Genomic DNA, 21,785 nt, shown 5'->3' on the forward strand with positions numbered 1-21,785 from the left:
TTAAATTTGAGATACTGAATATTCTGCAATTTAGGTATGTGTGCTTTTTACTTCTAAAATTTAAGAATTAAATGGTCTGTGGTCTGAATGATAAAATGGCACTTATGCATGTGAGCTTATGCATATAACAGGGTAGAGAACCAGAAGCAGGGGCAGGCAGACTGGCTGCTATTCCTTGTCCTTGTCCCTTCTGTCTGCTCAGCATTGCATCTTAATTTGGGCATGGTTTTCTTCTGTTCTTATTTTTTTCCTTGGATCAGTTCTGCTCTAATGAATGATCAGTGCATTAAAGATGTATTGCAATTTATTTTCTGGTTTTTTTTTAGTTGTTGTCTGTGCTTGTACAAATAAAATATGCAGTAAAACTAGAGGAGAAAGTGGAGAGCATGTTAGGAGTTAAGAAGGGCACAGCTTCACATGAGTGAAAGGAATTCTTTTCTCCTTTCTTGATATTATGAACAATTTTTTCCCATTAATTTCTATTTGATATTTTGTTTGCAAAACTGGTCAGAGTGGTTGTACTACTGCTACTACTGTTTCTTGAATACTACAAGTATAGTCTGCTGTTCATATCTGCTGTTTGCTAAGAATATGAATGCAATTGTTTGAAAGTTGCATTGATGCATGTGTAGAGGACAAGTAGAACACAAGACTTGTTTTAATAGTGTTAACTGGGAATTTTTCATGAAGTAGGCAAGGTTTTTTTATCAAAAAATTGTAAACTATTTTTAGTTGTTTTATAAGCACCTTCTTCTCTCCACCTGAAACCTCATGAAAGAATTCAAAAAAAGCATGCTAGCATTAGAACTCATTTTGTTAATAGCCACAAATATGAACAGCTTGAAAATACTGAAGATGAGCCAAGGTGTTCCTTTAAATAGTTTAGAGATGCTTAGTTTTGAGTGTCTCTTTATTTCATGTTGTAGTGCTTAATCCTTTTATTTACTTGTCATGTAAATTTGTCTAAATGTGAGGGTTTCTTTTTCTTTTTGACTCCCCAGGTGGCCCAGAACATTGGCAGGCATCACAGCATACCTGCTGTGCACACGTTATTCTGCTGGCAGTGGGATATATCCTGGCAACTCACAGGATGAGAGAAGAGCCTGGCGCAGATGCGACAGGGGAGGGTACTGGGCAGACGAGGACTACTCCAGGTGCCAGTATGCAAATGATGTGACTCGAGTTCTTTATATGTTCAATCAGGTAATTTGTGCATTTCTGTAAAACCCAATTATGAAAATCTGATTAATGAAAATAAAAACTCAGAAGACCCTTTATCTTCTTTAAGCTGGAAATACTGTTGATCTAGATAGTTTATAATGGACACATGCCTCTAAGTACAATACTGGAACTTGTAGGTTTAGGTTAAAGGCTTGGTTTAGTATCTGTTTTGAGTGCCCATAGATTGAAAATTTCATTCTTTGTACTTATGTAAAGCAGAAGAGAATGGCTTGTCATGATTATTTTTGTCAGCTGGATGCCCTGTTCTGCCCAAATCATATAAAGAAACAAGGCAGGCTTAATGGAGAGCAACTCTTCTCGTTACAGTAGTAGAGAGTAGTCAAACTCTGCTCTGCCTTTATGGCTGTAAACCTTTGATAGAATTGGTGTGATTGATAAGAGTTAACTAGTGAAAGTGGTGAGTATTAACTAGGCTTCTTTATCTGGTAGCACTTAGCAGGATCCAAGAGAGTATTCTAGAATTAAAATTGTAGGTATCAAACAAAATTTTTCAGCTCTAAGTTGCTTTTGAGGTTTATGTAGTTAATGCATACTTCCTCAAATGCTGTTCTGCAGCAATGTACCAAACCTTGTCTGTGTAGGTGCTGTGTTGGAAATTACTCCATAAAGCTTTCAACTTCTGGTTTAAGCTTGTTTTCCAACTCGTGCAGTCAGACCACTTGTATGGATGCAATAGGTGAAACCATGGAAATAAGAGATTGTTTTTGGTGTGGTGTTTTGGAGTTTGGTGGTTGTTTTGTTTGTTTTTCATTAATAATGCTTGGTCACTGGAGTTGATGATGTTGATAGCACCACTTAGGTTTATCATAGGGCTATGGTGCTTGTCTGGGCCCAGGGTAGGATTTCTACATGTTGTGTGGATTTGGAGTGTTCCAGTTCATCTCACATTCTATTAGGGAAAACTTCACACTACCTGTCTGAAGCATCTCAGCCCCCAACTGGGAAAATGAGATCTAAACTGGTATTTTCCCACTGGGATGTCTTAGATTTATACACACAGTGCAATCTTGATGTCCAGTTGATTGGGTTTACTCCAGTTTGAGGCAAAAGATTTGTGCTGCATATCGTGTAAGATGGGCTGACTTGCTCCCTCTGCATTCAGGGACTTCCTAATGCTGACATAGCTTTTTGTTCTCCTGCTCTGGTTCCCTGAGGACCCCTGAAGATGGCAGGGGTGAGAAGGAAAGAAAGGGTATGTCTGTTAGCTTAGAGGTTGACTATTCTGCTTTACTGATTTATATTCTTAGCACTAGAGGTTCATGCCATGGTTTGGTCACATGAGACAGGTTTGAGGGCTCAAATGAAGAGTGTTCTTTCTTAATGACTGGTTAAGAGGAGAGAGATGATGCTGGGGATCACTTTGTCCTTTTCTGGAACACAGAAAGGTTGAGTGTTAGCTTAAATAGAGCTTTAATGCTACTGGTTTGCTTTTTTCTCACCTGAGAATTCACGTTTTTCTATAAGGCCTGTGCGACAAGTCAGTGCCATTCCTGTCTATATACTGTAGCTCAGCTGCTCAAGAACCAAAATAACTTCAGCTTGTTATAACTGCTTTTGGTTTGCCAACATTTTTCAGGTTGTAGAAGAATGTAGCCAACTTTGTGTTAAAAAGTTTAAAATGTAAGCATCAGTCTGGTAACTTCAGAAAAGCAAATGAATAATTTTCATGTGTAAAGTAGATAACTTCCTATTATCTATTCAAAAATAAATGTACATAGGTATTCTATGCTGAATTTTTTTTAACAGGAGAAGGGGAAAGTTTTGGATATGGGAGTTGTTTTTACTTACAAAAGTCGCCTTCTTTTTATGTGTAGTAGGTCTGGAATTTTTAGCAGTATTCTACACAGAAGTTTCTTGTATCAGAGACCAGTGTTAAATGTAATCATATTGCAGTCATGTTTATAGCCTTTGAACAAACGTAGTTGAGCTATTTTGAACATCACAACTTCACCAAACATGTAAAATCAAGTAAAAGTTCACATGTAAATAAAATGAAATCTTTTTAACATACTACGAGAGCATTCATATTCCAGTGTTCTTGTTTGTATATTGAACAGGTACAGTTTTAGGTGAAAAGAAATTCATGATTAAAGAAAAAGTTCAAATAAATTACATAGAGTATCTGAATTTGAAAGTTGATTTTGTTCAGTATGTGTTAGGACTTTGAACTTTATTTGCACTTTAAATGCATGACTTTTAGCATATTGACAAAAAATTCCATTAGTCACAATGAAATTTATGATGTTCAAGTGCTAAGACTGGCAAGGATAAATATGTAGTTGTACTTATGTAGCACTTTTCAAATTCAGTAGGGCAGACTAGATACCTCCACACCAAAAACCAGAGAAGGAAAGAGCCTCTCTAGTTTGGATTATCATGGATAAACAGCATCTGAACATGAGCTGATAACATTAGCACAGCTTTCCATTGTGCTGTGTAAAATTTCCCTTTTTTGGTCCCTTCTGGCTCAGGCATGTTGATGTTGTGTGTTATTTAGTGAAGAATTTTCCAGCATAGGGTTTGTTTCAGGAGTGGAATCATGACCTTTGTCATAGTGAGATCTGTGTTGGATTTTTGTGTTTGTATGCCATTCCAAATGCTTCCTATAATTACAGAATTGAGAGTGAATGCTGTGGCAGTGGTGTGTTTGAATTGGTTTGGCTTCTCTTGCTATAAATTGCTATGTTTAAAGAGATTTGTGTTCTCATGCCTTGGCTTTGGTGAAAATGAAAATAAGCAGTTGACAGTACTGTTTTGGAAGATTTTTCTTCTTTTTTTTAGTGCAATACCTCTCTCCCTTCTAGGACAGCAGTGCAAAACCCAGTTGCTGGTTACCAATACAAACAGTAGTATAGCTGGCTTGTAGGAAATGTTTTTGCTTACAGATAAGGTGGTGGTCCTTAGCTCTTCAAAACACCGTGATCCCTGTGGGAATTGCTCTACTCTTTGGATCAGTGCTTATTTATTAATTGGTGAAGTGTTGTCTCTGTCTTGTCCTTTTTCAAATGCTCGTGTTTGTTCTCTATGTAGATGCCGCTCAACCTCACTAATGCAGTGGCAACAGCAAGACAGCTCTTGGCTTACACAGTTGAAGCAGCAAATTTTTCTGATAAAATGGATGTTATTTTTGTGGCTGAAATGATAGAGAAATTTGGAAGATTTGCTGAAAAATATAAAGAGGTAACTGGATAATTTGCCATCACTTTAAAGATAATAAAAGTGTTTGTCCTTAAGTATTCTGATCAGAGAAATCTTCCCAACATTACATGCAGGCACTGAGTTAGTAGATTGCCAGATTCTATTCCGTGTTTTTGTTTGTTTAGTAGGTCCCTGAAGTTGCTGACCCATGGTCACAGACTTTGCATTCGCGCTGAGATGATCCAGCATTCACTGGACCTGTAATGTGAGTAACACCTCTGGTCAGCACTGGAGCAGGGAGATAGGTACAGTAAGTCTGTTTTTATTTAATATGGAGTGGGTCACACAGGTTTTCATTGGTATGTTCTTATCTAAAAACACAAATAATGAAAGCCTCAGAGATCCTCTCAATAATGAATAAAACAAGACTTATCTTCTCCCCTTCCACCATGATAGACTGTCTTTATTCAATATTGAGCCATATCTCTAAGGTTTTCAGTACTCCTCTGTCTTGCAGGATAAAACATAAGACATTAAAACAAAATCTTAGAGAACGCTCATTGTTGGGGAGAAAAATGCAAGTAGTTGAATAGTCCCACCAGTGGGTAGAAACTCTCTGTTTCACTGCTGAACAGAGGTTATATTGATCTCACTGTACAGTGCATGTTGGGAAGTTGGAGAGCACAGTGCCTCGAGTTAAACTTGTGCAAAAAAAAAAAGCCAAATTTTCCTCATCCACCCGCCAGCAAACCATAAATGCTAGTTCTACATCCTTTGCAGGACTCCCTAGAGGATTTTTGTCTTAGACAATGTTTTTTTTTTTTTCTCAATGGATTTGCTTTGAAGCCAGCCTGTGATTTTCCGATATCTTTAAGGAACATGAGTACAATTTCGTGTGAAAATTCTAGTAACTATTAATGAGGTTTGATTTCTTATCAGGTTATTACTCTACAAACTTGTTCTTGACCATGTTATTTGATATTAATTCACTTATACCATCTTCTTATTTATTCCCTAGTTTGTGCTAAAGTGGCTATCCTGAAAGATTAGTACAGTAAATAATAACCAGGTTCATTTAATAGCTCTTTCATAACAGAAGCAACCAGAAAATTCTTAGCAGATTGTTAAGTTAGAATACAGCTGGAAAAACTTGTTCATATTTCAATAAGTAGGAGAAAGAATACTGTGTAATACATTTTAAAAGTATGAAGCAACTTGAATTCTGCAATTTGAGGATATTAACACTGCTGGTTTATTCTGAAGTCACGGTTTGTTGATGTGTGAAACTTGTTACACCATTTCTCAACTAGTAATACATCGTGATAAGCACTTTCAGTTAATTCAACTTTGATGTCAAAGATTTCATGAAAGGACTACAGCCTGCAAATGCTACTCAAGGCTCTGTGTTCATTAAGAAATTTTACTGATTGTAATTTCTGTTCCTAAGAGAGCCAGTTCTTAAAATAATAAATGCTCTTTTATTCCAATTCTTGTCTTTGTATTTAAAGATTTCTTTATAAAAGAGCAAATTACTGTGTTCTCTCCTGAAAAAAAAATTAGGAAACCTGCATAGTAAAGGAGGTCCCTTCCTCACCCTACCCTTTCTGTCTTCAAGCAGAAAATCCCAGTCCCTAAATTTAGGCACTGTGAATTGCATTTTAGACAATTCAACTAAAAATTATACTCACCTTTGCTTTTGGTGAGTATTATCATTGCTCCTTAAATGTTATGAAAATCTGGTGTAGGTGAATGTTGTCAATGTAGGTGCTCATTATTTTTGGTAGAGTGGCCTAAATAAATAAGTTCCCTTTATAGTTTGTATTTGTTTTTAATACAGAAGGCAGGGTGAGGACGTAAAACATTGTAATTGATGGTTTGAAAACAGCACTGGTACCTATAGGTATTTGCATGCCTCATGCTGTGACCTAAAACAAGTTATGCAAATTTGAAGGCAAACAAGAAAACAATAAAGAAAGTTTTATTTGCTAAAAGGAAGCAAAACAGAAGGGTTGTATGCCAATTTTTACCTGTTTTACTCTTTTCCTATTACCTTCTATCATACATGCAAACCATATTATAGTTGATTTATAGTTTTAGTTTCCAAGTTGATTGTAAATAGTCCTCTTAAGCAATTAGTGCAGTAGAAAGTGGAGTATTGCACCCTTTCCTTTTAATAAAATCTTTATCATGGAGTTTTTTTTCCTAAGTACAATATAAACAGACGCATTCTATTGGCATGACATTTTTCTTCACTGGGAGTAAATGTCCAAGTCAAAGTTTCAGGATCTCAACATGATGAGGTTATTGAAACAGGAGCAACCATTTTCCTTGCTCTTTTTGTACTGGCAACTCACTTGGTATTTTCTACTAATGACCCTACTTGCTGAATGCTTTCATACCTACATAAGAGTCTCACTTCTCTTCCATGTTAGCTCGGCGACGTCATGGTGGACATAGCAAGCAATATTATGTTGGCTGATGAACGTGTTCTGTGGATGGCACAAAGGGAAGCCAAGGCTTGCACCAGGATTGTACAGTGTCTACAGAAAATTGCTATGTATCGGCTTGCAAATGGAGCTCAAGTTTATTCTACTGTAAGCATGAATTTGTTTATTTATTTAGAAGGAGTTTTGCTCGCTCTTGAATTTGAAGAGCTTTTTATTTTTCTTAATAGAAGCTGGCGCTATCTGAAATGCTACTATTTCTGAAGGGAGTAGTACGATACTCTGAGAAGATTTATACCTGCCACATAAACTGAGATGGTTTTCTGGATGTGTTTTCCTGTGAAGGCAGAGAATCCCTTTAAGATTATTTATTATCCTGTCTGTGGTGTGTAAAATCATTTCATGTTTGATTTTTGTTGTCACAGTATTCTCCAAATATTGCTCTTGAGGCCTATGTAATAAAGGCTGCTGGTTTCACTGGGATGACTTGCACCGTATTTCAGAAAGTGGCTACGTCAGACCGTACAGGACTCAGTGATTATGGGAGAAGAGACCCAGATGGAAATCTAGATAAACAATTAAGCTTTAAGTGCAACGTTTCGAATACACTGTCAAGCCTGGCTTTAAAGGTGGGATGCTCTCTGTTTGCCTACTGACTTTGTAGTAATATATATGAGTAATTTCACAAACAAGTTAACTGTTATTAATTTCTATGGTTAAATTACTGTAGTCCAAAATGACTGTGAGAATAATTAAAGGGATAAAAGATAATAAAGCTTGATTATAAAATAGTTGTTTTAAAGGACACAATTTTTAATAAGTAGGTGTGGTTTTCTTCATTGTAAATTTGTAAATTGAAAGATCCTTTCAGACTTTTTCATAAGTATGGAAATTGAGATGCTTCTTAGTTTGTAATAATCCATCTTTATTTTTCTGCATTTTCACCTGCATTGCATATTAAATCAGGCATTAGCAGTCTCCTTAAAAATGTGGAATATCCTGCTCAGACTAATACTGTAATTAAGCATGAAACAGAAGGTAGACCTGAGAGGTTACTTTTGTGTGTGCATGTGCATACACATACACACACACACACACACACACACACGTATGTTACATCCAAATGTGGGTGTGTATAGAATGGAAATACTTCCTCATATTCCATAAAAGTGTTTTTTCAGTTATATTTCCCAACTTACCAGTTTGTTTTTAGCACTTGATTTGCTTAATTGTCACTGCAAGACGTATATTACAATTTATACTTATGTAATTCTATGAAATTAAATGCACACTTCTCACTCAAGTATTACTATATTGTATACATACACATGTATATATACGTGTATGTATATATATTATACACAAGTAAAACCACTCTGTACACGGCATTTTGTTTTGAATGGTACTAGTGCACAATTGGAGCATTTCTCTCTGTGTTGATTGCTGCTTCTAGTTGCTAATAGTCTAATCTGGAAGAACTCTCTTAGTACTTTACTGATACCAACTTTAACTTTACACTCTGTAACAAGTAGGATAACTGCAGGATTTTAACTTTTTTTCTTTTAAAAATATTTTAAGACTTTAATAACTTGATTAAGCTATTTTATCCTTGGATATACTGTGAAATAGGATGGTCATGATACATAGTCTGCTAAATGCCTTCGTCTCTGACTCTGCATATAGAGGAGTTGCTCATTTAATCTCTGTAAAGAACATAATTTACTCTTTGGAACTTTAAAAATCTGTTTGTTTCTAGAACACAATTGTAGAGGCCTCTATCCAGTTGCCAGCTTCCCTTTTCACCCAAAAACACAAAAGAGAAATCAGACCGGCAGATGAATCTGTCTACAAGCTTCAGCTTATTGCATTTCGCAATGGAAAGCTTTTCCCAGCAACAGGAAATTCAACTAATCTGGCTGACGATGGGAAACGTCGAACAGTTGTAACTCCAGTTATTCTTACCAAGATAGGTTTGTTTTTATTATTACTTCTTTATGATTTCTAGTAAACAGTTCTGACTCCCTTGTTTCGATGAGTGCATATCCAGTAGAAGGTTTTAACATCTCATGTGTTGGATGATGAGGAATTGATGTGCAAATCCATTTCCTTTGTAACAGATGGATTAAGCGTAGCCAGTCACCACGTTCCTATCAATGTGACACTGCGGCGCATTGCACATGGAGCAGATGCTGTCGCAGCTCAGTGGGACTTCGATCTCCTGAATGGACAAGGGGGATGGAAATCTGATGGCTGTCGCATCCTTCTGTCTGATGAAAATATTACAACCATTCAGTGCTACTCCCTCAGCAACTATGCTGTTTTAATGGTATGACACAAATTCAGTTTCTTTCTGGAACTTAAAAATGTTTCAAAATACAATTCTTTATGGTTTTTTTTCTCTTGCTAAGGAAAACAAGCATTCTCGCACTCCATTTCACATAAAACTAGACATAATAAATACATCTTTGTTTTTTGCTTTTGTTGATGTAAATATTGAGGTAAGATGAGGTTTAAGTGGAAATCTATCGAAGTGTAATTAATTGGGTATTAAATAATTAATGAACAACTGGATATACTAGGAAAAAAGAATTTTCATATGCAAAGTACTATATTATAGGAAGGCATTTTAATAAGTTACTTAATCATATTATTTTTTCTGAACTTTAGTCTAATAATGATGGGTTATCGTCAACTCTTACTGCTTGTTATTTTAAACTATCTTCTCTGTGTCAGATTGGATTTGTTGACTTTGTCAGTTGACCAGGAGTGTTTTCCCAGATATTTTTTTCTGTGATCCATAACCAAAGACAACTATTTCATTCCAAATTACCTGTTAATTCACTAGTATGTAGGTCTGTTACCAGAAGACATCAGTGAAAATGGAAAAAAGATTAAAACTCTTAGTAACTATTAAAAGTATTTTTTAAATACTGCTGAAAAATAGTGTCTAAAATCAAGGCATGTTGGTATCGATAAGATATTGATATGGATGAAAAACCAGTTCTGAAATATGGTGATAGAAGAGACACTTTCTTTTAGTGCTCCTCAATTGTGAAGCTGAATTTCTTCTTTGTCTGTTCTCAGAACTCTTAATTTCAGAATCTGGCCTGGGAAGCTTTCCTTTTTATAGATGGTGACTGTTACCCTGCTCATCAGTAATCCCTACAGAGGCTAATTTATAAAATGTAATACATAAATAGGATGGGCTGGTAGTAAGCTGTAGTAATAAGAAATATTCTGAGGTTTAGGAAATACTGTTAAATCTAAATTTAGCATGGATTTTGTGGCAGTTAATGTGTTCTATGTGGAATTAAATTTTTTTTTTTTTTTAATATACATGGAAGAAAGAGGACTCCTTCATGATGATTAGTGGATTAGAAGTTGATATTTTTCTTTAGCAACTCAGATTTTCAAAAATCTTCCTCTGAAGGGAATTAAATGGAAATTGCCAAGCTGAACATATAAAATTGATTTACATGCCAAGCTTTTTTAAAGAGCTCAAAGAGAGCAACTTTTTACTTTACCTTTGAGGGTACTGTTTTAAATTACTTTAAACTTTTGCAATCAAGTAAACTTTTACAAATAGTGTTCCTTTCTTTGGTATTTTTAAAATATATAATCCTTTCCTAAAATACAGCAGCATTTTTAAAAACAGAATTAAATTTTATTTCTATGTATAATATGCATGTAAAGAGAGATTATGCTTTAAATTGGTCACATTTCTGTCACCTGGAGGAAGAAAAATTAAAAGCATGTTCAATCAGCTTCTACAAAGACTATTTCTGAATTAATGCATGGTAAGATTGTGTGGATATCCTCTTGTGGATTATAGAGGGAACTGCTGACAATCAGAAATCAAGTTAGAGAAGGGGGCAGTTTTTCTTCCTTTTCTGTCAGTAGCTCTTGTTGTATACTTGCTCAAAACTAGTATTCCTTAAATATTTAGCCACTTTCCAAAATGTTAGGCTGTAGAGACTGGAGAGGAGGGGGTAGGTGGAGAGGCACAGAGTAACACTCATCTTACTACTGTTCTTTGCACATAGATATAGAATGGATTGCAGAAACTCTGGATGTCTTAGTGCTGCTAAAAGGATTTTCATAATGCCTATCCATATATTAACCAAAAAAGCTATAATAGCTTTCATTTCTAGACTCCCATGCTGTTGTGAAAATCTGAGTTCTGGTCTCAGGCTCAGAGGAAGTTCTTTTGGGTTCAGTTTCAGAAGTTTGCTCTTTAATCCAGCAGTTGTCATTAACACCAAATACATGAAACAGCAGTGGCTGGAGGGACCTGAACATGGTAGTTCATTATCCTGGCTGGATGGTGAATGACTTAACCAGAGCTATTTCACTCTATCTTAATCTACTTTACTTCAGTACCTGTATGTGTAGAAGAAAGGAATTTGTAGTGTACTGACCTTCTTCATACATTTCAGAACATAATGTAAAGTGCTCTGATAAGGAAACACATCACTGAGTGCCTGGCTTTCTGATCTAGTGATTAAGGCAGATACAGTTGTAAAACTTTGTATTTATTTGGAGATTATCTTCACCACTGTTTAATAATAGAAGAGATAAACAGAAGGCTCAGCTGAAAACTCACTGTTACAGGCTGAACAGAGGAAATAAAACCCAGCAATAGTGATAGAGAAGAAACAATAGTTCTGCTAATTAACTGTAAACTCCCTGGTATTCTTTATGCCATCTCTACTGTTACTGTACTGTTAGTCTTTTTTACTTAATAATTATGTAGGATCAGTTTAGCTCAGAAATAATTATTAGCTCTCCTTACTCTTTTTGCTTGGTCTGATGAAAAATGTCTGTGCAATGTATAAAGAATTCAGTTGATTTATTCCACTGGGTTATTGGGTAAAGGCCTTAGCTATCTAGGCAAGGCGTATACTGAGTTTCCTCAGATATTTTAGAAGATTATTGTAAATCTTGTGATTTTGTAGCTCTCATTCCTGAAATTCACACCGATACACACATGAGATGTTGTTACCTGACACCAGTCTGGAAGCAGTAACCAGAATTGTCCTGTAGTTTCTATTGCCTGGTACTCATGGGCCAGGTGTGACAAAGCATTTGCTCATGCTTTTAGCAGCAGTGAGTTCCCAGGGATCCCCAGCTGCATAACAACTAAGCCATGGGTAGTGTTGAAATCGGATGACACTGGCTGCCTGAGGCATAAATTCTTATGATCCTTTTCCAGGTGCCAAAGAAAACCAAATAGATAAGAATCAAACTGACAACATGATTAAATTAGTTTGAAATGAGGTTGTTGAGTTAGTTAGGAATAACGAATTTATATTCTGATGAAAGAACAATTGAAGGTACGGGTGAAGAGACTGTTGACTCTAATTTAATTGTAAGCCTCAATTCAAAAACTCTTTTCCTGGCCTTGAAATCAGATTACCTATCTTAAGCTTAAAAATATCACTGCTTTTTTTCAAAACAGACTGAAACTTCCTCCTAATCTTTTACTGTTCTTTCTTAATGCTAAGTTTTTTCTCCTTTTCCTCAGGACACTTTTGAACTTTGCCAACTCCAGAAGTTGAGTGACTCACTCAGAATTATAGGAGAGAGACTTTTCTGTATCCTGTCCATTCCAAAAAAATTACTTTTAATATATTTTTTTCACCAATCATAGAAATAATACTGTATTTTATGCTGGGGACTACAGTTTGTTTTGAGTTGCCATGTCATGTCTGTCTTCTCCCCACTCCTGGAACTCTAGTAAATTGTAATTGCTTCCAAACAGAATTATTTCTTTTGAGTAAATGAAAATGTCATTCTGGGGTGGTTGATGCTATAGAGTTGTTGAATTATCTTAGAGTTATCAGCTATGTATTCTGGTCAAACAGTAATCATAGAATAACACTCTGATAGGAACATCTGGTGCTATTTGGTCCAGTTAACCTGCTCAAAGTTTGATTGCTTTTAAGTCGAATCTTACTGCTCCAGATCATATTCAGTCAAGTTTTGAGTATCTCCAGGGACACAGTCTCTCTGGGCAGTATGTGACCACTTCAGAATTTTTCTCCTGTACCTAATCATAATTTTCTGTGTTCCTGATACTGTCAGTTTCCTTTCGTTAGTGGTTCAGCTTCAGGAGGAGTTGGAAAGAGTTTGACTTGGTCTTCTTTATAACCATCCCAGTAGGTAGTGTAATACAATAATGAGATTTCTCCTCTCTTCCTTTTCTTCTTAAAGATAAAAGACATTTTCTTCAGCCCCAGACACTATATACTTCAGCCTGGTAATCATGCTGGTGATCTGTCAGACTTGCTCCATCCAGTATGTCAGTGTCTGTCTTGTGCTGGGGAGCCTCAAATTGTGAGTTCTGCAGGGTAGTCTCTCAGTGCTCAGCAGAAGAGAAGGATCACATCACCACTTGCTGTGTCAGTGCTCACACAGCAAAGTGTGGCCTTGGGCTACAGATGATATTGCTGTCTTCTGGTCAGCTTTTTCTACCACTGACTCAGGTTGTTTTCTAATCAGTCCAATGCCCAGCTTCTATTTTTATGTGCATGGGGTTGTTCCATTCCAGATGCAGATCCTTTAACATTTTCCTTTCCTAGATTTCATGTTTTATCAACCCATTTCTCTGTCTCACCAACATCCCTCTGTCATCCAATCTGTTAATCTGTCACCCTGGTCCATAACATTATCTACAGACTTGCTGAGGGTACTTGCTGTGATGTTGTTTGGGCTGTTAAAGAAGATAATTACAAAACAAGAAGTCTGAAATACAGAGTTACTCCACATCTGTATCTACAGATACTTTAAGATGAAGAAAATGGGTGTTTCTGTAAGCTGCTGACCTCTGTATCTTTAAGAATATATGAAGTTGAACTGTTCTATAAGAGCTGTGACTGCATTTATGAAGGTCAGCCAGAATAGCTGAGAATTGCAGGAGAAACCCAGAAATAACAAATAAATAATTGGAGAGTTATTTTGGGACAGGTGGGAAGGGAAGGAAGACATTTCATCAAGAAAGGTGTCTGTTACTTCTTGTGTTCCCTTTGTCATTCCCTCACCCTCAAAAAATAGATATGGTGGACTAATAATGTTGGTTTTGTTTTTGTTGTCAGGATTTGACTGGAGCTGAATTATATACACAGCCAGCTGATCTTCTGCATCCAGTAATTTATGCCACTGCCATGGTTTTGCTGATGTGCCTGTTGATGATCATGGTCAGTTACATATACCATCACAGGTAGGAATCAAAATTACCAGGCTAAGAAAATTAGTTTGATCATACTTAGGACCTTTTCTATTTTACTAGAGTATGTTATAATAATACACTTTCAGTGTTTTTTCCCTATAAAATTTGTTGATGCAAACTAACAGTTATGCAAATAGCTATTTAATCTTTCTTGAGTATGATAATTTAGCTCTCCTAACCATGTCTCTTCTTCAGTTCTTCATTTTGCTTCATGATGAAAGAAGAGGCCATTCAAGAATAATGGTAGAATTTAACAAACTGTTTAGCCTTTTACATTTCTGTTGATATGAAAGCTTGAATCCTAAATTTTTAAATCAGGCCCCAAATAGATGTACAAAGCTGGTAATAGGTGGGTTTTAATTTCTTGTGGTAAAGTCCAGAGATTGTATTTGATTACAAAGTACAGTAATTTCACGAATACAAGCTGCACGAGTATAAGCCGCATCTCTGGGTGTTGGCAAATATTTCGTTCTTTGTCCATAAATAAGCCGCACCCGAGTATAAGCCGCTCTGTCGTTCGCAGCGAGGACCCGTGTGCAACAAAGTTGCCAAATAGTAACAGAACGGCGGCAGGGCGGGGTTTACTGGCTCAACTAATGCTGTGCAGGCTCGGCCCGCTTGGGGCTGCTGACGGGGCCAGGTGGCCCAGCCCGGCGCTGCCGCTCGGCGGGGCCGCTTGGGGCCGGCCGCCGCTACCACTGGGCTCGGTCACCACGGCCCGGCGCTGCCCCATGGTGGCAGGCAGGGACGGAGCCCCCCACCACCTCCCAGAGCCACGGTAGTGGCGGACCGGGGCCCCCCCCCCGTCTCTCCCCCGGGCTGCAGCAGAGGAGGGAAGGAGAGAGCTCTCCCCGCCCCCCGTGCTGCCTGCAGGGTGCCAGGCTCCACCCATGGCGCAACAGAGTAACAATTTGTAACAATCACGAAATGCCAGCTTTGCAGCTGCTCGGCTCAGCACTCTGGCTGTCACTTCTGAGGTTGTAAATGTCAGAAAATTATTCACATATTAGCCGCTCCTGAGTGTAAGCTGCATTTCCGGTTTGGGAGAAAAATCTTAGTCAAAATGATGCGGCTTGTATTCATGAAATTACTGTATGTGGTAGTCAAACAATCATTAATGGGAATTATATCATTTATCACGAGAATATCTTGTTATTTTCTGGAAACAATAATGTAGCTGTGTTTTATATTGTCTAATTTGTTTCTTTTAACAGTGTGATCAGGATCAGTGTTAAAAGCTGGCATATGTTAGTTAACTTGAGCTTTCATATTTTCCTGACATGTGTGGTGTTTATTGGAGGCATAACTCAGACCAGGAATGCCAGTATTTGCCAAGCGGTAAGTAAAACTTAGTGGTTTTGTAGTCCTATATATAAATATGCCCCCCTTGCCTCCTACAGAACTGTAATGCTCTATAGGCATTCATCAAAATATAAAATTGAGACAAAAAATGAATGTTTTGCTTTTAAGTCATCTAGTCCAAGACCCCTGCAATAAAGATAGACATCTTCAACTAGATCAGATTGCCCATAGCACCATCCAACCTGACCTGCAATATTTCCAGGGATAGGGTATCTAATACGTCTCTGGACAGCCTGTGCCTGTGTTCTGCCCCCCTTCATTGTAAAAAACTAACTTCTTACATCTAAAATAAATCAACAGTCTCTCACTTTAAAATCATTCCTCCTATCACTACAGGCCCTTGTAAAAAGTGCAACAGGTTTTTTTCCTGAAATTCTATCACAGAAAATAAGTTTTAGTGGTTATTTCTGGTTTTGAGGCTGACTTTCTATGAAATTATTTTATAGGCCTGTATGTGGCCTTTACAGGCCCTGTGAAATCAGATTTCCACAGGTATTAAAATACCTATTTCCATTTGCTCAGTATAATCGAAGGAGAGGGGAGGGAAGTGTTTCAAGCCCCCATGCTTTATTGAGACTCCTTCTTTTTAGTGATTTGTCCTTCTGAGATTGGGCTATCTCAATTTAGTTGCAGTATTTCAGTATAACAACAGTTGCTGCTATCAAAAAATCTCAGTGACATTTATTTTTTTTAATCCAGTGATTAAAAAAATTTTCGAGCCCCTCATCATAATATTCCATAGTGCTTTTTGTTTGAATTTACTAAGTTATTAGGTTGACGGTTGAAATTGTTGCAATAAAATACATTCCTGATCTTTCTCCTACATGTGCACACATACACACACTTTTTTCTTACCTTCCTGGAGACAGAAATCCTCCAGAAGAAATATTGTGATACAGATAGGCTGTTTGAAAGTTGTGTGGTTTTACTGGTGACTGAAAATAGCAGAAAACCCACTTGTAGTCAGCTTAACAGGAAGTAAAGTGTTGCCCCTTCTACTTGCATGTGCTGTCTCCTTGGCAGTGCTGGCTTGTGAATGAGGCAGTACAGGATAAGGAGATTCCACTGGGAAGCAAACTTGGCATTAATGTTTGGGCAGGTTAAACATCTAATACACTTTAATTATGTTAAAATTGCTGATGAGTGTTGGCTGGTTATATTTTGCCATCTGCTCCATACTTGTGACAGTATCATGTATCCCTTATTTGTTTCAATTTGAATAATGTCTGTAACACAGGACGTTTTAAATTAAGTCTTTCATAAAATACAGTTTCCTGTAGTGTATGATTGAAATTGTATGATCTGAGATTGTTTTTCCCCTGTTACTAAGTTTTCTGTGCCTGGGTTTGCATAACTTTTTGTTTATTTTTAAACTATAACGACTTGACACTTAGAGTGGTCATATAAAATAAGAGGGGTTTTTTTCTCTGACTTGAGCTTTTGAAAATTCCAGCTTTATGATGAGTCACGAGTTTAATGATTACTGTATTAACTTAGTAAAAAGGAAATATTCGGGAGTTAATTCTTTTATTGTTGTTTATTTTTTTTAAGGTTGGGATAATTCTCCATTATTCCACTCTTGCAACAGTACTGTGGCTGGGAGTGACATCTCGTAATATTTACAAGCAGGTAACCAAAAAAGCAAAAAGGTGTCAAGATCCTGATGAGCCACCTCCTCCGCCCAGGCCAATGCTGAGGTGAGTTGTTTTCTTTCTGTGGTTCCTTATTTCCCACTTGCTGCATTTATATCCTGACCAGAAAATGTAATAAGTCACTCCCCTTGTGTTCTCTCCAGGTCTGTAAAGTTCCTTCCAGATTTTGCTGTTCCTTAGTATTATGTTAAGGAGGATGAGTTGAAAGACTATTGGTCTTATTGCATTACAGATGCAGTTCTGGGTTGCTGATTTGTAAATTAAAAAATTGGTTGTATTTCAGCATCACCACTGAAGGTTTGATTAGGACTTTAGATAGCAGCACAACCCATTAAACTGTCAGAAGAAAGAATGTGAAGAACTGTTAATAAACACTTCAATTCAAGTAAATAAAGTTAAATATATTTGCCAAAGATTGTTTACAAATTATTTGAAAAATAGGGGTGTCACTCATTATAAAATGAAAATAGTGTTCTTTGTGAGGTGTTCCTCCTAGAATTCTGAAATCCCAGAAATGAGACAAGCTAATTATCTGTTAAATTCACGTATGTGAAATGTTCTTACTGGAAAATACTGATGTACCTTGTTCATGTTGCCTCCTCAGCTTTTGGATATCAATTAAAAGCTGCTACACCGAAATTCTCCACAAGGTGGCAGAAGTTGATTAACTTTGATTAGTTACAGGCAAATATTCAAAGAGCTCAATTTTGAAAGTACAGAGACTGCAGAAAAACAGAAGTGCTTTTCTGATTATCTTCAAGTAATATTTTCAATACTACATGCAAGCATTTTTTTATCCCTTATCATTTACTATGAAGTTTCTGCTTCAGAAAGCATTGCAGTAAAATTACCAGCCTCACAGGCTCAGCTCTGCACAGACAATGAACATGCCATTTCAGGTCTGAACACCTCATCTCTGATGGGTAGTAGCTGCTGGTAGTAGCTCTGGAGACAAGTGTCCAAGATAAGAATGGAGCAAACATGCTTTATGTTTTCCTCAGTGTCTAACTTCCTGCAGATCAGGGATTTCCTGAGAGTCAGATAGGCGTGATATTTTTGTATGGAAAGGCCACAGAAGGACTTTTTTTCAGTTGTCTTTTAGACTTAGGTTCTAGTAAAACTACCCGTGATGTAGTACCTGTACAAAGATTGGTTTTGTCTGCCCAGCTCCTGATTGCTGCATCAAGATACAGAATAATCCAATGTCAGAATAATAATAAATTCAGTGTATCTTGATATCCAAGAAAGTAATCATTTGTTTTAGACTGGGTTTTTTTGTCTCAAGTGAGACAAGAGTAATTCCTGGTGAATTATCAGCAATGCAGTGGAAAAGTCCAGGACCGCCATAATAGGTGTCTCCTATACCCACATGTCATAGTAAGAGTTTTCACTTTTGTGTTCTGATCTGAATTTGGACTGGATTAGTATAAGCTGTGGGACTGAGTGCTGTTAATTCAAATTATTATCAATAATTATTGATCTACCACTAATTAATTCAATGTGAATTCATTGAAATCAGAATGAAAAGTGCAATACTCCAACAACATAGGCCCTTTTTCTTCTTGAAAATGTACCGTTTTCATTAATACCACCATAGGGAAGCAGGAAGTATATACTATAAAATTACTGAGTCCATTAAAAATTAACAAAAATAACCTGCCATCTTCTGAAACCCTGCAACCAAAAAAAATTCAAGTAACAGTGTGTATAATATTAGGCAAGTTGATCTCTGAAACATGGGATATACCACTTAGTATTTTTATTCTAAGATTCCTTACTCTTTTCCAGCAGTTTACAACCTCTGACTGAGAGTTTTTGCTTCTTCCTTCTAATGCAGTATACTTTTGTTCAGTGTCTGTGAGTGGGAGGTGGGAGTGAGCAGCTTTGAGAGAGAAGCAGCTTACAGCAGGAGGAGAAAACCTGTAGTGAGGAGGACTTAGAAAACAATTGATACTGCCGAAGCCGAGACTTGATTCACCCTGTTTAGGTTCATAATGAACGTGTGTGCCTCCCAAATCCTGGAAAGCTCTAATTTCCTTCATGGTGACTGAAAGAAATCCATTGCATTTAAGCAGCTGCTGATTAATCAGTTTTACTTTTTAGGTTCTACCTTATTGGTGGAGGGATCCCTATCATAGTTTGTGGAATAACAGCTGCAGCAAACATCCGAAATTATGGCAGCAGACCTAATGCACCTTAGTAAGTACCTTATATGTGAGAGCTCTGTCATGAGATTTCTTGAGCTTGCTTTTCTCTGAATACTTGTTGCAATTAATTCTGACTCTTCCAGAAAATGTAGCATACAAGATCATTTCAATGAACTGAAAAAGCCGAAGTGATTTGTGCGAGATGTTAATTTATTCTTTGGTTTGTTTCTTTTGCAGCTGCTGGATGGCTTGGGAGCCTAGCTTAGGAGCATTTTATGGACCTGCTAGTTTTATAATTTTCATAAACTGCATGTATTTTCTCAGCATATTCATACAACTAAAGCGTCACCCTGAACGCAAATACGAGCTGAAGGAACCTGTTGAGGAGCAGCAGCGTCTGGCCACCAATGAACACGGGGAGCTGGTCCATCAGGATTCATTGTCAGTGTCCCTGGTGTCCACATCTGCTCTGGAGAATGAGCACAGTTTTCCAGCACAGCTTCTGGGAGTGGGCCTTACTTTGGTTTTGTATGTTACACTGTGGATCTTTGGAGCTCTGTCCATCTCCCTGTATTATCCTATGGACCTGATCTTCAGCTGTTTTTTTGGGGCAACATGTTTGAGCCTCAGTGCCTTTCTTATGGTGCACCATTGCATTAACAGGGAAGATGTCAGGCATGCTTGGATAACAACTTGCTGCCCAGGAAGGAGTACATACTCAGTGCAAGTGAATGTGCCACCCTCCAGTTCCAGTGGAACCAACGGAGAGGCTCCGAAATGCACCAACAGCAGCGCAGAATCCTCATGCACAAATAAAAGTGCCTCAAGCCTAAAAAATTCGTCTCAAGGTTGTAAACTAACTAACTTACAAGCTGCAGCAGCTCAGTGCCACCCTACTTCTCTGCCATTGAACACAGGTCCTCAACTTGATAACAGTCTGACTGAACATTCAGTAGATAACGATATCAAAATGCACGTAGCTCCATTAGAGGTACAGTTTCGGACAAACGGACACCCAAGTCGGCACCATAAGAACAGGAGCAAGGGCCATCGTGCCAGCAGGCTTGCAGTGCTCAGGGAGTATGCTTACGATGTTCCCACAAGCGTGGAAGGAAGTGTGCAAAACGGCTTGCCCAAAACTCGCCAGAGCAACAGCGAAGGGCACTCGAGGAGCCGAAGAGCCTACTTGGCATACAGAGAACGGCAGTATAACCAGTCCCAGCAAGACAGCAGTGATGCTTGCAGTACACTTCCAAAAAGTAGCAGAAATACAGAGAAAACAATAGCTACCAACAACAAAAAGGATATTCTAAGGAAACCAATAGCAGCTGAACTTGAAAACCAGCAAAAATCTTATGGGTTAAATTTAGCCATCCAGAATGGACCACTTAAAAGCAGTGGACAGGATGGACCTTTGCTCACTGCAGACAGTACTGGTAATATTAGAACTGGGTTATGGAAACATGAAACTACTGTGTAGCATTATAATTCTTTGTGGGATGAATCCATATAAACTGTGATTACACATTCCTTAAAGCTATTAACTCTTTTACAGACTGTTTACAAACTGTAGGTACTTTATGCAGGGAGGGAACAAAGATAATACACCAAGCAAAAAATTTTATGCATGAACCTTTTCTGTTCTTAAAAAGATGAACTCTTGCTTGGTATTTTGTGAAATTTTTTTTGAAGTGTCAGTCTTGAGAGATACAGAACACAACTTTGTACATTTTTTTTTACCTGTAACCTTGCAGATGTGTCCACAACACATTTCAAATTTGTATTTAAATGTATAATAAATAGTATTTTCCCCAGCAGTCCAAAGTTGCACTTATTTGTTGGGTTTTTAAAATATTACTGCACTGAATGTCATATTGATTTTACTGTTTCATTATCTGAAACTTATAAGCTTCCATTACTAAAGAAAAACTGAAGTTACAGTTTTCTACACGCAAATTGTTGACACCTTGGTGTAAACAAGATCATATTTTGTATCATCCTGCTACTGTGACCAATTTGAAGTTGTAGTGGCAGAGTGGTGCTCGAGATTGTACCCATTTCCAGCACTTATACCCATTTTGCTAAAGGTATGTGTATTAAATAGCAAAAGTGCTTCTGTGTAATCTAGTACTGATACCACAACTCAGCCTTTAAGCAACAAACGGAATTGGATTATGTATGCTGCTTGGTTGGTTACCCACTTCAGACTCACCACTTTTGGGTGTTCTAGTTAAGTGTATCTGAGTTACAATACAGCTCTAGCATTGTCCATACTCAAATATTGTGTTAAATAATTTATATGTTTAAGTACTGCTTGCCAGATTTACTGCAGCCTCTAATAGTCTGTTTGATAATGTGAATGAATCTTAAATGCATTGTACAAACCTCTGCAATAGGACAGTGTTGTTAGAGTTTGAGCTCTATTTTTACTTCTTGTGGGTAGTTACCATTTAAAAATTGTTTCAGGAGCATTTTGACAAGTGTATGACTCAGGTTTCATTGCTATTCTATTTTTCTGGTTTCAGGAGTGGTAGCTTTTAGCGTGTATCCAACCTTACAGCTACCATAAGGA

The 21,785-nt window shown here is 37.4% G+C and overlaps 1 protein-coding gene across 1 annotated transcript in view; it reads left to right on the forward strand.

The window, feature by feature from the left end:
- Positions 1-21,030, forward strand: part of ADGRA3 (adhesion G protein-coupled receptor A3) — a 55,303-nt gene extending 34,273 nt beyond the window's left edge. Inside the window, exons 9-19 of the mRNA XM_033060321.2 lie at positions 1,002-1,203; positions 4,273-4,422; positions 6,813-6,974; positions 7,250-7,453; positions 8,581-8,794; positions 8,942-9,150; positions 13,919-14,043; positions 15,267-15,390; positions 16,966-17,111; positions 19,170-19,265; positions 19,451-21,030. Coding sequence (XP_032916212.1) covers positions 1,002-1,203; positions 4,273-4,422; positions 6,813-6,974; positions 7,250-7,453; positions 8,581-8,794; positions 8,942-9,150; positions 13,919-14,043; positions 15,267-15,390; positions 16,966-17,111; positions 19,170-19,265; positions 19,451-20,693 — 2,875 coding nt within the window. The 3' untranslated portion in view covers positions 20,694-21,030. The remainder of the gene's footprint in view (positions 1-1,001; positions 1,204-4,272; positions 4,423-6,812; positions 6,975-7,249; positions 7,454-8,580; positions 8,795-8,941; positions 9,151-13,918; positions 14,044-15,266; positions 15,391-16,965; positions 17,112-19,169; positions 19,266-19,450) is intronic.
- Positions 21,031-21,785: the final 755 nt, after the last annotated feature.

The sequence above is a fragment of the Catharus ustulatus genome, chromosome 5, assembly GCF_009819885.2.
Source record: "Catharus ustulatus isolate bCatUst1 chromosome 5, bCatUst1.pri.v2, whole genome shotgun sequence".
In the NCBI taxonomy this organism is placed as follows: domain Eukaryota; kingdom Metazoa; phylum Chordata; class Aves; order Passeriformes; family Turdidae; genus Catharus; species Catharus ustulatus.